Here is a 16,320-nt window from a genome sequence, read left to right on the forward strand (position 1 = left end):
TTTCATTCTCCACAGGTAAAAAGTAGTACTGCCAAAAATAAACTTCAATTTTGAAAGAGGACAAATAAAATAGTCCATAGGCACATGAAAGAGGATCAAATGAATGTACTGAAAAAACCATGGAGGACAAAAAAGAAAGAAAAAGAACGATAGTGCTTACTTAGCACCATTCTTCTCAGAGATCAAAGTGCTCAGTTGTGTGGATTCTTTGGGCTCACAGAGCCTCTGAGGGGGCTCTGGCCCTTCCATTCACTCAGGAGGAAACCGATGTATAACTTTCTCTTTCAAGCTGGTGCTGGGGTTGGGCTGTAAAGGCCCAGAGAGCTTTGTCCTTTCACCATCACAAATCAAAAGGAAAACAGAACTCCTAGGCAGCCTCTCTGTATAAATGGAGCCTGTAGCATTCCCCCCATACCCCCTGCCAACCGGATTTATTCCCAGAAGAGATGGTGGGATCTTCACTGTAGTAGAAATCGGAGTTGAATTTGCCCAGCATTATTGCTGTGCTGCTGACCTTGGCTATCCCCCATTCCTACCTTTGGGGCTAAGTTTGTACAACTGTTTATTTTCTTTTCTTCTTTACGTTGATCAATAACCAGGTAGTAATACTTAGTAGTTTTTTTGAGTTCTCCTTACTCCCGGGTGTGTATTTTTGGCTGACACTGGTGTGATAGGAAAAGAGCCAAATGGAAATTAGGAGACTTCAGCTTGAATCCTGGCTCTGCTCCCTGGTTTCATGACGAAGGTCACATTTGTTAACCTTAGTGCCTTCTTTTTAACAAACTTAAAAAAAAAGTCATATGATTAAGTGACAGAACCGTGAACTGCTTCTGTATCCAGGAAGGTACAGAGCATGAAGAAGCCTCTTGCAGAGTATCTCATACTCAGTAACCAGAGTAGTGCTCATGAATCTGAATTGGCTTCTTAAAGGCATAAAGGGAAGAAAATAAAAAGTGAAATAAAGTACAATTCTGTTCTTGGTGGTACAGTTACTTCATTTCCCTGTGGCCTCTGGCATGACTTGAGTGGATTCTCAGACCACTTCAGGCATGGGGAGAAGTGTTCAGCCCCAGGAGCCATCTCCAGATGTTCTGAGAATCAGCAGATTAGCTAGATTAAGCTAAATAAAAAAATGTAGCTTGCAGTTTGTTTGCTATTATAGGTGTTTGGTTTTTTTTTTTATTGCCCTAAGGATAATATTTTATTGACATCAAAGGATCAAGAGTGATTGTTTTGTGATTGGATTATGAACATGTGACCCAGACAACATTTTCAGGTCACTTGTAACAGAAGATTCTCAAGTATTGATAGAGGAGGGCAGACAGGAGGTCACAGCTGTGTCATCAGCTTGAGAGCTATTTTCCAGCCTTCTGATTATCTGTGTCCTATTGGGAAAAAAATATCCAAGGTAGGTCAGGTTGTCATCTAACCTAGGAATTCACTGTCATAAGAATATGTTTTAGAGTGAATTTTCTGGAAGCCCTGGACCAAGAAACCTTAAATTATGTCTTTTGGGCTTCTGATTGCCCCCTTTTCAACCCAAATCAAATTATCTGCTTACTTTGTTATGGGCAGCTGGAATCACATGTGTGTAGTAATTGAAACGGATTAATGACATCATGGTATATAGTTCCTCAGCCCTTCCTTAGAATTTGCAAAGTTCCTTTAGCTCCTGCAAGTTCCCTCAGGGCTCTCACGAAGCCTCAGAGCTCTTAGTGTTGCAACTTAAGACTCATTTTCCAGCTTCAGTCCACAGTTCTTTTTGTATGTGAAATGACTGAGCTACAGCATTTTTATTGTTTTTATTGTTCTGTCTGTACATGCTTAGAACTTCATTAGATACCATAACTTGCTAACCATTGCTTTCTTTATTCATCCATCATTTAACACGTTATTGAGCTACTTATAGCGGGAGGGCTCTGTAGGTGCAGGGAATACCTCACTGAATAGTATGCTGTCTCTGTCCTTGAACACGTCATAGTCTTTTAAAAATTCTATTGTTGGGAGCTACTTTTGGACACAAAGAAAAGTTACAAATACTGAATTTCCATGTATCTCTCTCCCAGTCTTCATTTGTGTTAGCATCTTATGTAATTACAGTATAGTTATCAGAACCAAGAAATAGCATTGGAACAATGCCATTGAGTCAAAGACCTTACTTGGTTTTCATGGTCGCCTTACTTCATTTGAGTTGCTAGAAACAAAAGACCATAGACTGGGTGGCTTATAAACAAGAGAAATTTCATTCTCAGAGTTTTGGAGGCTAGAGGTTCCAGGTGTGTGTGTTTGTGTCTGAGGCTGCCCATATGTGTGAGTTCTGGTGAGCACCTGGCTCTGGTGTGCAGACTGCTGGCTTCTCCCTGTGTCTTCATGTGGCCCAGAGCAGAGGGCGTGGTCTGACTAGCACCACGAGGTTCCTCGTACCCTCCCCTTTTCTTTTTTATTTTTGCCATTGCTCACTGCATGTGTGACCTTAGTTCCCCAACCAGGAATCAAACCCACGCCCCCTGAAGTGAAAGCAGAGTCTTAACCAGGGAGGTCCCTCTCCTCCCATTTACCGGTAACTTCTTTCTTCTACAGTGAAACACTCAGCTCTTATTTTTTAAAAATATATTTATATTTGCTTATTTTTATCCAATTCTTTGATATACTTAGTTTCAGAATTTGTTACCCATGCACCTGTGAGAAACAAATTTATTGACTGCATCTTAGTCTTTAGTCTTATGTACAATCCCTGGGGGTCACAAAGAGTCAGATATTTCTGAGTGACTAACACACTTTTCCACATAGTGTATATTATGGACAAGAGCCTGTTTTCTCAAATTATTCAGGTCAGTTCTGTTTTTCATAGCTCCCTAGGTGTGCTTGTATTATTTATTTATGGTATAGCTAGGTTCACCTTTGTTAGACTTTCATTCCAACTTTGGTTCCTCTTCTTTGATTTGAGCTGTTTAGTTTTTGGGTGAGGGAGGGTTTGTGAACTATTGCTGTGCCTCCACAGTTCAGAGCTGTAAGAAGATCCAGCCTTAAGCCCCACTGCCATGTTCCCATTCCCCATTTCTTCCCTCCTCTTGCCTACCTACCTGGTATAGATAACTTTTCCCTTTACCTCTTAGTTTATCCTTCTTGTATTTTCTTTTCACAGATAAGCAAGTACATGTCTGTCTTCTTGTACCTTCTTTCTTACGTGAAGAATAGCATACTCTTTTTGCACTTTGCTTTCTTTCTCTTCGTGGTTCTAGAAATTGCTCCATGGCAGTTTAATCAGCTCACTCTTTTTCACAGCTGTGTAGCATTCCACTGTGTGGCTGTGCTGTGGTTTATTCACCTGCTGTCTTGTGTGTGTAGGCATGTAGGTTGTTTCCAAGATGTTTCAATTATAAATGATGCTGCAATGAGTATCCTTGTGCATATGTGATTCCTTATTATTGGATGAGTATCTTCAGGGTGGATTCCTAGGAAAGGGGTTGCTGAATTGAAAAGTTTATGTATGTATGTTTCCCGCCCTGAGAGCGTATACCAATTTGCATTTCCTCCAACAATGTCCAGGCTTTCAGTTTCCCAACAGAATGTGTTATGTTATTTTAAAAACTTTTGCCTGTCTGATTGATAGATGAGAAATAGTATCTTAGTGTTGTTCTACTTTACTTTGCTAACAGTGAGTGAGTTTGAGCATTTTTTCATTTCAAAGGATATTTTTGTCTATATTTCTATGAATTATCTGTTCATGTCTTTTCTGTGGGTTTTTATCTTTGTCTCCCCCTTTCTAAAAGTTCTTAATATGCCTGTTGCAAGTATTTTCTCCTACTTCTGTCAGTTTTCTTTTAATTTTATCATTTTAAAAATTATGCAAAGCTTATTTCTGTTTAGTCAGACTTAGCAGTCTTTTCTTTCATTCCCTCAGGACTTTGAGTCAAGGTTAGAAAGTACTTACTTACACCATTTTTTCTTTTTTTGGGGGGGCGGTGGGGGAGCTGTGTCAGGTCTTTGTTGCTTCTCTAGTTGCAGTTCGGGGCTTGGTCGCCCTGTGGCAGGTGGGATCATAGTTCCCTGTGCAGAGATTGAACCTGCATTCGCTGCCCTGGAAGGCGGATTCTTCACCTGTGGACCACCAGGGAAGCCCCTTACCCCACGTTTTATAGAGGCATTCTCCCTGACTGACCACCCAGTACCGTTTACTGTCTTTACCTCAGTGGTTTGAGATGCCCCCTTATTTCCAGTATGTATTCTGGACTTGCTGTTCTGTTTCCTACTGTCTGTTTATGCGCTGGTGCTGCGCTCTTAATTACAGAGGCTTTATGTGTGTGCTCAGTCATGTCTAACTCTTTGCAGCCTATGGACCACAGCCCGCCAGGCTCCTCTGTCCATGGGATTCTTCCAGCAAGAATTCTGGTGTGGGTTGCCCTGCCCCTCTCCGGGGGATCTTCCTGACTCAGGGACTGAACCCACATTTCCTGTGTTGCCTGCACTGCAGGTGGATCCTTTACCACTGAACCACAGGGGAAGCCCACAGAGGCTTTATAGTATGTTTTAAAAGTTTGGAAAAATGCTATATTGAAGTTTCCTATCCATGAATAGGGGATATTTTCCCATTTGTTTGTCTTTACTTTTGTGTCTTTAAGGAGTATTTAAGAAGATTTCTTAAACACTTAAGACAATTAAATTTTAAAAGTGGCGAGGCAGAGAGGATTTAGTGGCAGCAATGTTGTATATTGTTGTATTTAGAGCAACCACTGAAATTGTTGAACCATGGTTCAACAGAATGTGAACTGTGAACTTCCAGATGTTCAACCTGGATTTAGAAAAGGCAGAGGAACCAGAGATCAAGTTACCAACATCCACTGGATCATAGAAAAAGCAAGAGAGTTCCAGAAAAACATCTGCTTTATTGACTACACCAAAGCCTTTGGCTGTGGATCAAAACAAACTGTGGAAAATTCTTCAAAGAGCTCAGAATACCAGACCACCTTACCTGCCTCCTGAGAAATCTGTATGCAGGTCAAGAAGGAACAGTTAGAACTGGACATGGAACAATAGATTTGTTCCAAATCGGGAAAGGAGTACGTCAAGGCTATATGTTGTCACCCTGCTTATTTAACTTATATGTAGAGTACATCATGCAAAATGCCAGGCTGGATGAAGCACAAGCTGGAATCAAGATTGCTGGGAGAAGTATCAACAACCTCAGATATGCAGATGATAACCACCCTTATGACAGAAAGTGAAGAAGAACTAAAGAGCCTGTTGATGAAACTGAAAGAACAGAGTGAAAAGCTGGGCTAAGACTCAAAAAATGATCTTCAAAAAACAAAGATCATGGCATCTGGTCCCATCACTTCATGGCAAATAGATGAGGAAACAATGGAAATAGTTTCCATTTCCGTGGAAATAGATGGGGAAACTTTATTCTCTTGGGCTTCAAAATCACTGCACATGGTGACTGCAGCTTTGAAATTAAAAGACACTAGCTCCTAGGGAGAAAAGCTATGACCAACCTAAACAGCATATTAAAAAGCAGAGACATTACTTTGCTGACAAAGGTCCACCTAGTCAAAGCTATAGTTTTTCCAGTAGTCATGTATGGATGTGAGAGTTGGACCATAAAGAAAGCTGAGCATTGAAGAATTGATGCTTTTGAACTGTGGTGTTGGAGAACACTCTTGAGAGTCCCTTGGACAGCAAGGAGATCCAACCAGTCCATCCTAAAGGATATCAGTCCTGAATTTTGGAAGGACTGACACTGAAGCTGAAACTCCAATACTTTGGCCACCTGATGCAAAGAACTGGCTCATTGGAAAAGAGCCTGATGCTGGGAAAGATTGAAGGCAGGAGGAGAAGGGGACGACAGAGGATGAGATGGTTGTATGGCATCACTGACTCCATGGACATGAGTTTGAGCAAGTTCTGGGAGTTGGTGATGAACAGAGAATCCTGGCATGCTGCAGTCCATGGGGTCGCAAAGAGTCAGACATGACTGAGCGACTGAACTGACTGTAAAACTGTATAGAGCGATACTGTCAGAACACTGTATCAAGATGGAATCTAGAAAACCTTCATATAACCCATACAGGAAGGCAAAGGAAACGGAAGAACTAGAAACAGAAAAGAAACCTAAAAAAGAAAAAAATTCTATGCCTGTGCAACACACATGATAATCCCTCTGTCTCACAATCTTTTTCCCCCTCATTTTTGGTCAAGAGTGGCAGTGAGAACTGTAAACAAACGTGCTGCTCTGAGCTGTCTGTGGGAGCTGGTGGGCCTTTCTCTCCATGAGTTTCTCTGAGGTTTGCATATCTGGGCTGTATGAAGACTTGCTCAATTCTGGGTGTAGTTTGAGGGAATGAATTTCTGGCTAGGGTTTCCATTTGTTTCTCTGCTTGTATGAGGAGGTTCTCTCTTCTTTTTCATCCCCTTCAGATGGCCCTCTCCCACTAGCCACACAGAGCTGTCTAGGTGGTCTGGTGCTCAGGGCATACCTGTGGGGCATCACAGCAAAGCACTTACCAAGCAAGTCTTTCCCAGGAAGCTCTTGTTGCTGCTGAACAGAAGGACCCTCAAACATGATGCTTCCCTGTCTTTAGAAGCATCACGTTAGATATGGGGAATGCAGGACTGAGGAGGCTGTGAAAGCAACTGTTTCAGCAGGGTGGGTGTGATGGCAATTTTCTCCTAGCAGTCTCTCTGCCTCCATTTCACAAACACTGTCAAATAATGTACTGTTCTGAGCTAGAGCATGAAGAAAGGAGAGCACTGGAGAAAAAATACTGAGTGCTTAAAATGGTACACATGTACACACACTTTAAATGTAAGCTCTTCAATACCAGGCGATATGAAACATATTTCAGAACAGATGCCAGCCAGTTAGAACCAACTGAGTGGCTGAGGGGCTTCCTGCTCAGGTCAGCCCTGTCTTCACCTCTGCCTAGTACTTAGGGCTCCTGAACTAGCAGGGACAGCTGCAGCTCTATGCTGATGACACTTGCTTTATTTTCTCCCGGTACTTTATGTATTTATTTATACACACAAACACACACACACACACACACACACACACACACAAATTCAGAATTTAAGTTTACATTTTCATAAATTTGGGCAAATTTGTTTGACCCCAAACAAGACACAAGATGTTCCCATCATCCCAGAAATTTCCCTTCAGCAGCTCTTCTCTCTAAACTTCCCTCCCCAAAACAGCCACTGTTGTGATTTCTCCCACCATCAATTCCTCTATGCTCTTCTAGAACTTCATATAAACAGAATCATACAGTATGTAATTTTTTGTGTGTGTGGCTTCTTTTACACAGCTTTTAGTTTTTGAGATTTTTCACAATGTGCTATGTATCAGTAACTCTTTCCTGTGTATTGTTGTCTAGTAATCTCATTGCAAAATAGATAGTACTTTGTTTACTTGTTTCTTTGTTGATGGACATTTGTACCAAGGCTAGTGTGAACAAACTGTTACAGACAACAGCAAAAGCACAGTAAAGGAAGCAGTAATGATAGAAGCAGAAATTTATGAGAAAAAAACATTAGGTCTAATTAATCAAGTACTTTAAAGAATTCTGATATTTTATTAAAGGGTTGTTATAACCAACTGGGATTTATTCCAGGAATGCAGGGTAGGTTAATGCTCGAGACTCTGTTAATACCATATACCATGTTAATAAATCTAGGGGAAAAGCTTATCCCCAAAACTATGGTTGTGGTACATTTATTCTAAAGTGGGTGTCGTGTTTAATGGGAATACCCGAGAGACATTTCCACTGAGATCAGGAAGAAGGAGAAGATGTCCTCAGTTTCCACTACCTTCCGCGTTTTCATTGCATTAGCCAAACAGTGCAGCTGGAGACTTCCTTTTGTTGTTCAGTTGCTAAGTCTGAACTGATTCTTTGTGACTCCATGAGCCGTGGCTCTCCAGGCTCCTTTGTCCATGGGATTTTTCAGGCAAGCATACTGGGATGGGTTGTCATTTCTTCTTCCAGGGGATCTTTCCACCTCAGGTATTAAACCCTCATCTTCTTGTCAGGTGAATTCTTTACCACTGAGCTACTAGGGAAGCCCTCACTAGAAGCTTAAGAAAGGATGAAGAAGAAGTGAAACTATGTTTATTTGCATATACAGTTAGCATTCGGGAAAACCTCAGAGAATCAATGATTAAACTATATCATATGCTAAAAAATTGAGTAGCAGGATATAAAATTAACATGTGAAAATCCATACTCTTCCTATAATTAAACAGGAAACAGGTGAAGGACATAGTGGTAGATAAAATCCCATTAGTACAGTTTCATAGTCATTTATCAGATGACAGCCTTCTCTTCTCACTGATCTGGGTTTTCCCTAAACCATTTGTGTTGCCACTCCAGTAAAGAATCTGCCTGCAAGTGTGGAAGATCTGGGTTCGATCCCTGGCTTGGGAAGATCACCTGGAGGAGGTCATGGCAATCTACTCCAGTGTTCTTACCTGGAGAATCCCCATGGACAGAGGAGCCTGGTGGGCTACTGTCCATGGGGTCAAAAAGACTCAGACACAATCGAGCAACTGAGCACAGCATAGCCATGTCCTTCCCTGGGAGCATTTTGGCAGTGGTTTTGGGTGTCACAGTGATGGCGCATGTGGGTGCTTTGGGGCAGAGGCCAGTGATGCTGCTCACTACAGGAAAGCTGCTGTCAACAAAGGATTTTAAGTAAAATTTAAAATTCATTTCTCTTGGAACTTTAGGAATTCAATAGTATTTTTATTAAATTTCTAAAATGGAGATTGTCTGAGATCATCTTGTCTTCTGTCCAGTACTGAGGCTTTGGTCACAGGTTCCTTAAGCTCTATGGGAAAGGAGGGCATTGCTTTTTGATTTGGCAGGAAGTGAATGAACATCTGCCATGTTGACATCCCTCAGTTTCTTTCACTAACACCTTGGCCGGTAGCAAGCGTGTGCATGTTGTTAACGTGCCAGTTCGTGGACCCTTGTGGGAATGGAATGCCTATTCAAGCAGTGGGAGATCACATCCCTGGAAGTGTCTCACATGTGTTGTTGATGAACCTTTGATCCACCAATTCTCTCTACTCTGATCTTAGCCATTGGCTTCCACTTGAGTGGAAGTACTCTTTTCCACTCCAGTACTCTTGCCTGGAAAATCCCATGGACGGAGGAACCTGGTAGGCTGCAGTCCATGGCATGGGGTCACGAAGAGTCGGACACGACGGAGTGACTTCACTTTCACTTTTCACTTTCATGCATTGGAGAAGGAAATGGCAACCCACTCCAGTGTTCTTGCCTGGAGAATCCCAGGGACGGGGGAGCCTGGTGGGCTGCCGTCTGTGGGCCCGCACAGAGTCAGACACGACTGAAGCGACTTAGCAGTAGCAGTAGCAATGATGTTAAAGTTGCCTAAATGGCTGAGGGAGTTGAAATTCTTAAAACCTCCCTGTCTTCTTGGGAATCTCAGAAGTTCTCCCAACACTCCAGTGTGTGCATAGTTGTGTGTCATGGGGAGGTGGGCGGTACCTCATGATGTGATGTAAATGACATTTACATTTGGAGCCTGGAAACTCTGCTTCAGGAGTTAAGTAATGTAGAACGCTCAACTATATTGTGGTCTAACTTATGTTAGTAGATGAACCTGCCTTACTGCATTTCGATGGAAAAGTATTTTCCAGTGTAGTCATTTACACTACAGTTACGTGAAAATTTTTAGTTACTGAAATTTGTATTTATATATATATATATATTTGTATATATATATACATATATATATATACTGAAATTTGTATTTATATATATATATATATAAAGTTGTGTATTTATATATTCAAACACATGTATATATTTAAAAAGTTAAAATTTCTCCAGGTTTTAATTTCCAAGACAGTGAATTTCTTCCATACTCAGTTACACTTTCTCCTTATCTTAAGGCAGCAGGAGGAAAAGGCCCATTTTGCTTTGATGATTACAAAGACTTTAGGTGGATTTTTGGGTAAAGTAGTGTGACTGTGGTTTAAATTTTCCCCCCAAATATTTCATATCCTTTAATCCCAATCCTGCCCTTAGTTTATCTTTGTTGTTTAATTTTATTATAAGACTGAGATAAAAGCAGTTATGTTGTAAAGTTGTAGGTAAAAGCAGTCATGAAACAAAAAATATATGTATTATTGGACATTTTCTTATTTTGGGGGGAAACTCCCATTTTTCTGAATAGATAATTAACGAGTTTGTCACCATATTCTGCATTTTCTTGGAGTACTATGGATTGAGTTACATCTCCCTCACTCTTACCTTTCCAGCAGTAATATTTTTTTTTATAAGGGAAAGAGTACTTTTTATTACATACCTCTTACCAGTTCAGTTCAGTTCAGTCGCTCAGTTGTGTCCAACTCTTTGCGACCCCATGAACTGCAGCACACCAGGCCTCCCTGTCCATCACCAACTCCCAGAGTCCACCCAAACCCATGTCGATTGAGTCGGTGATGCCATCCAATCATCTCATCCTCTGTCGTCCCCTTCTCCTTCTGCCCTCAATCTTTCCCAGAATCAGGATCTTTTCAAATGAGTCAGCTCTTTACATCAGGTGGCCAAATTATTGGAGTTTCAGCTTCATCATCAGTCCTTCCAGTGAACACCCAGAACTGATCTCCTTTAGGATGGACTGGTTGGATCTCCTTGCAGTCCAAGGGACTCTCAAGAGTCTTCTCCAGCACCACAGTTCAAAAACATCAGTTCTTCTGCCAGCAGTATTTTGATTTACAAAGCAGTTGACAGTATTGCTAACATTTTTTGTTTGTTTATTTTCAGAGGGAAGTGTAACATCTCCCATTTTTCTGACATATTTGCTGCTAGAGAGTTTAAGGCCCGAGTGGATTCATTCTTCTACATACTAGGCTACAACCCTGAGACAAGGTAAGTGCATCACATGGGCCCCTAGGTTGAGAACTTCAGCTTCTCGTGCGCGCGCACGCGCGCGTGTGTGTGTGTGTGTGTTTGTCTGCACTTCTGGGCATATTCTCCTAAGATGAGAAAGAAAGAGAGAGAGACACAAAGTCCTGTAGTAAATCTCTTTGAAAAGAGCTGTAATTAATGTCTGTGGTATCTAAAGCAGCTTGCCCCCTGCTGCCTCACTCATTAAGAAAAGGAAAAGTGAGAAATTTGGGTTTGCAGAGGGCAAGATAAAGACGTATGTTTCGTTGGTCTGTATTTTGAACTTATTATGAACTGTACTCTCATGAACATTCATTCAAACTTTCCATTATACCATACTGAAAATACTAGGACATTGTGGTTGTGTTGATTAGTAATTTGTTCCTTTAATAAATCCCCAGGAACACTCACTGAAATATCTCTAGTAAGACTGCTAGTATAAGATGGATACATCCATTTCTCAGCCATCTTGGTAAATAGAATTATTACTTTTTGAATGAAAAGCAACAGAGTCAAAATACTATAATTTAACAGAAGAAATTGTTTGTCTCTAATAGGCTGTAATTTTAACTCATCCCATGAGAGAATGTCTGTAAGACTGTATGTATTCATATTTATCTTGTATCACTCATGTGACTGTGTGTTTTATTAAGGATTTTAAAAAATGAGAGGTCATTAGATGACCAGGTAGTCTATGCTTGCTCAGGACAATCAGGACATAATCTGCAAGTACAGTGATTGAGTAAGAAATGAAAGATGCTTGGCTCAAGGAAGTTAGTGGGAGAACTACGTTAAGTATAATTGTATGATGTGTGTTGTTTTAGTGAAAACTTGTTTCTGGGAGATGCTGAGAAATGATAGATAACATTTAGAATGTTGCTGTTTAGGTCATCAAACTAGGGTCAGTAAAAGGGAACGTATTCTTTTTTGTGGTTCTAAGAGGCTGAATTAAGCTCGGTTGGAACATATATATTAGTCTTTCTCTCCATATGTATACTAGACAACAGCTATGGGGTAATAGTCACCTTTTTTGCTTACCTTTAAAAAAAAAAACAATGAATTTGAGTTTCGTTTTCATTTTCAAAAGTATGCTCTATTCCAATGACAGAGAAGGTGATCAGCAGTAATGTTTAAATAGCACCTTCTGTTTCAGAATGTTTATTTTACATATGTGTTAATTAGCTGCCTGGTCATATCTTTTTGTTGCCCCAGTGAAGTGTGGGACACTTGAACTTGGTCTTCTGTCTGGATGCACAGTTGTCTGTTACTACAATGATGTTGTGTTTATTTAACTTTGTGATAGTAGCTGTCATATTGCACAAGTTAGATTGTTTGAGGGAAATTTGTGTTTTAAGTGTTTAGCTCTTGGGTTCAGAACAGCCAGTCAGATTCTTTTTTCACTAGCTTTGGTTTTGCATCTATTTTTGCGGAATGCTTATTTACAGTGATTTGTAACTTACCTGTGTTAGGCTGAAGACTCAAACACAAACTCTTGTCTCATTTTTTTATATGTTGCTGGCAGTCATGATACTTCATTGATACTTGCCATCAATTTTGCTTTAAAACCTGAGTTAGGCGTGTGATAGAGGAATCTATTATTACTTATCTCAGCTGAAAAGGCAACACTGAACCATGCCTGTAGCAGCACTTTTACAGGCTCTGCATCCTGAATCACTCTAGTGCTTTGGCCTTAGTCCCATTCATTCATTTCTGTTCTTGTTCCCTGTGTCCAGCTTGTGTTGGTGTAGTGTAAGAGCCTGGGGGTTGTTGGATGAATTGAGCAGTTCATCAAATAAAATTTTAATGTGTCCTTTTAAGTGATAAGTTGGTGGCAGGTCCCAAAAAGTGAGTGTGAATGTTTCCAGTGATGAGCCAGTGTGACACAAGCTCACTGGTTTCACCATGAACACTACTTTCTCCCTCTGAAGTTCTAGGTTTGATGTACACATCCCATAGTTTCTCAAATCATCAGAAGTGTGTGTGTGATTTAGCAGAGTTTAGAAAACTGTGTGTCTTCTCCTCCTGGTTTATGCACAACGCAGTCCTTAGAATGCTCGGGGTGCATGCTCTTTGTTTCTGCCTTTGTTTCAGGTTTGTGAGGGAGGGGGCAGTGGGGTGAGCTGGTTTCTCATATGGTTATCTACCATGTGGATGAGCGGGACCAGCATGGGATGGTGTCTGCCAGGTGTTGTGTGCTGACTTGGTGCCCCGAGTCATCTGGAGAGGATTATCAGACTGTTGTAATAATAATCCTGTGAGATGGTGCACTGACTGATCAGTAAGACCACTGGAGGTTAAAGAATGATTCTGTGACTCCTAACTTCGATGACTGTTTCCCTCCCTTTAATTAGTGTGGGAACTCTAAGTGAGCAGCTAAAACTGAAGTTTAAGATGAAGATATTTCCATAGCAAATTTTCTGATGGTAGTTAACAGTTGACTTAGGTAATTTTCCGTAATTTATTTAGCATCTTAGCCAGCACTGAATGTTAGGTTTTTTTTCCTTCTTCTAACATTTATCACAGATCCTTTTATAGGCTACTTTTCCTCCCTAACTTCATTATTACATTCTTGAAAGCTCTGAAAATCAAAAAAAATTTCTAAGTTGGGTGCTAAAACTCTCATTTGACCATGAGGTCAAAGTTGGCCTGAACTGATATGAGACTTTTTATACTCCTAATATAGTTCAGTTTGCTTTTTGCACAACTTTGACTACAAATTACCAATATGATAGGATAGGGGTCATTGCTCAGACACTGCTGGGGTATTAAGTGATGTATAAACTATGGAACTTCCTAAATCCAAGAAGTTCTTACATCTGAAAATCCTCTAGTCCTAAGGATCTTGGCTCAGGGATTGTCATATTGTGTTCTTGCTAACCATGACATTTAAGGAACTAAACTTGAGCAAAAAATACGGGAGTAGATGTTTCTAGCTTTAGTGAAGAGTTATTAGTCATTCAGTTGTGTCCAGCTTTTTTGCAACTCCATGGACTGTAGCCCACCAGGCTCCTGTTCATGGACTTCTCCAGGCAAGAATATTGGAGTGGGTAGCCATTCCCTTCTCCAGGGGATCTTTCTGACCCAGGAATTGAACCCCGGTCTCCTGCATTGCAGGCGGATTCTTTACCATCTGAGCCACCAGAGAAGTCCTTTTAGCTTTAAGTACGGATAGCATCACCGACTCAATGGACATGGGTTTGGGTGGACTCCGGGAGTTGCTGATGGACAGGGAGGTCTGGTGTACTGCGGTTCATGGGGTCGCAAAGAGTCAGACGTGACTGAGCGACTGAACTGAACTGAACAATACAGACTACAAGGGGCTGGCAAATGAGAGAGAACTTGGAACCTTCAGTAACTGGAGTTTCCTTTTGGAGTTTGTTTTAGTGTTTCTGCACTCAGGGAGTGTTCACTTTTGCTCCACAGATAAGCTTCACTCCAAATTTACTTCTGCAGTCAGCATGCCCTGCAACATAATGTCATTATGTTCTCATTTTCTTTGAAGTGTCTTATCTAAAATCTGGTTAGAAACTTTAAATAAAGTCAATAAATTTCAGCTTAGAGGTCCTAGTACATAACACCAAGTTGCACTTTTCACTTTCATGCATTGGAGAAGGAAATGGCAACCCACTCCAGTGTTCTTGCCTGAAGAATCCCAGGGACTGGGGAGCCTGGTGGGCTGCTGTCTATGGGGTCACACAGTCAGACATGACTGAAGTGACTTAGCAGCAGCAGCAGCCCGTATATATGTATTTGGCCAAAACACCAATATCCTTGGTTGAACTAAAGTAGGATTGATCCTTGCTTAGAAAAAGAGCCAGGCCATAGAGACCTAGTTCCATCCGTCCATTTCTTGTCCCTGTTTTTTGTCTAGTACCTCATGAACATTTAATCTGACTGCTTGATCATTTTGTTAAGACCAGCCACCTGGAAAGATCTCCCCTTTTGGACCCAGGCAGCCTGGGTTCTGATCTGTGCTGCCACTTCATCTCTGTGTCCATAGGTAAAGCTTGTACTTCCTGGACCGTTTTCAGCTTTAGTAGAATGGGGAAAACAAAAACAGGGTAGCTTTTGTAAACTGTCAAGATTTTTAGTTGCTTCTCAGGAATTGCAAAAATAATTATAAATTTTCTTTTGAAGAAAAGATTGAGAAATATCTTTTTAAAAACCCTGTAAAATGTTAAATCCAAAAGCAAAACATGAGCTACTTCCTAAGAAGTCTTCCTTCTACCAGGTAGATTGTTAACTGTGAGATTGATTTTGCTGACATGTAGACGTCCAAGCACTGGGGATTCTTGCCTCTCCTTGGAATATGATAAAATCTTTGAGAACATACAGTTGCTAAAAATGTATGGTAAATTCCTTCATTGACCATGATGAAACTGACTGAACAGTTACAGTAAGTATGTGAGTGATGTTGATGTGAAATAATACATTTCTACAGTCAGAATATTTTATTGAAAAATTTGCGAGGCAAAATTGGAAAAAAAATACTGAGAGAGCGATTTGGGCTTTTTATAGCAAATGAGAGTGTTCTCCGTGTAGCTCAGGGTGGGGATTATTGAATATTTGTTCTTTCCCTCATCTTCCCATCGCCCCACCTCTGTAGGTTCAACCTGTTGGCCAGTGCCGTGTGTGTGTGTGCGCGTGTGTGAGAATTTTGACCTTTTCTGAGTCTATACCTTTCATTTCTTGGAAAAGTTTTTCTTACCTTTCTGCCTCAGACCAGTGAGTTAGGAGGGGAAGGAGGAAATAGTGAGTAGGGTCCTAGGAAGAACAGGTTTGCAGAGTGGCCATGTGAAAGAGGTGCCTTTATTCTTAAATTATTAAGCATGGATTTTCCCAGGATCCAGTCCCTTTGTTTCCCCTTGCTAAATAAGAATACCTTGGGTCTCTAAGGTGTGTTTAGGAATAGTAAGGAAAAGGGGATAGTAAGGCGATGGCACCCCACTCCAGTACTCTTGGCTGGAAAATCCCATGGATGGAGGAGCCTGGTAGGCTGCAGTCCATGGGGTCTCGAAGAGTCAGACACGACTGAGCGACTTCACTTTCACTTTTCACTTTCATGCATTGGAAAAGGAAATGGCAACCCACTCCAGTGTTCTTGCCTGGAGAATCCCAGGGACAGGGGAGCCTGGTGGGCTGCCCTCTATGGGGTTGCACAGAGTTGGACACAACTGAAGCGACTTAGCAGCAGCAGCAGCAACAGCAGTGTTATTTAAAATGTAGCATTCTGTGTATCAGCTGGCCCCTGGGCAATCCCACTCTGTAATACAGTTTTATACAAGCATCAGTGGGCTCTTCTAAGACTTTGGCTGTAGCATGAAACATCTGATTATATTCTTGCTTCTTTGCGCCTTGAACATGAGTCATCTCTTGGTAATCAGGTAGAAAGCAAGTAGATCACCTG

General features: G+C 41.1%; 1 protein-coding gene across 5 annotated transcripts in view; it reads left to right on the top strand.

Annotated features, from left to right (window-relative positions):
• Nucleotides 1-16,320, top strand: part of RERE (arginine-glutamic acid dipeptide repeats) — a 415,138-nt gene that overhangs the window by 247,984 nt on the left and 150,834 nt on the right. For all 5 annotated transcript variants that reach the window (XM_019976073.2, XM_019976075.2, XM_019976074.2 and 2 more), the window contains one exon: nucleotides 10,791-10,895. In XM_019976073.2, coding sequence (XP_019831632.2) covers nucleotides 10,791-10,895 — 105 coding nt within the window. The remainder of the gene's footprint in view (nucleotides 1-10,790; nucleotides 10,896-16,320) is intronic.

Source organism: Bos indicus, chromosome 16 (assembly GCF_029378745.1).
Source record: "Bos indicus isolate NIAB-ARS_2022 breed Sahiwal x Tharparkar chromosome 16, NIAB-ARS_B.indTharparkar_mat_pri_1.0, whole genome shotgun sequence".
Classification (NCBI taxonomy): domain Eukaryota; kingdom Metazoa; phylum Chordata; class Mammalia; order Artiodactyla; family Bovidae; genus Bos; species Bos indicus.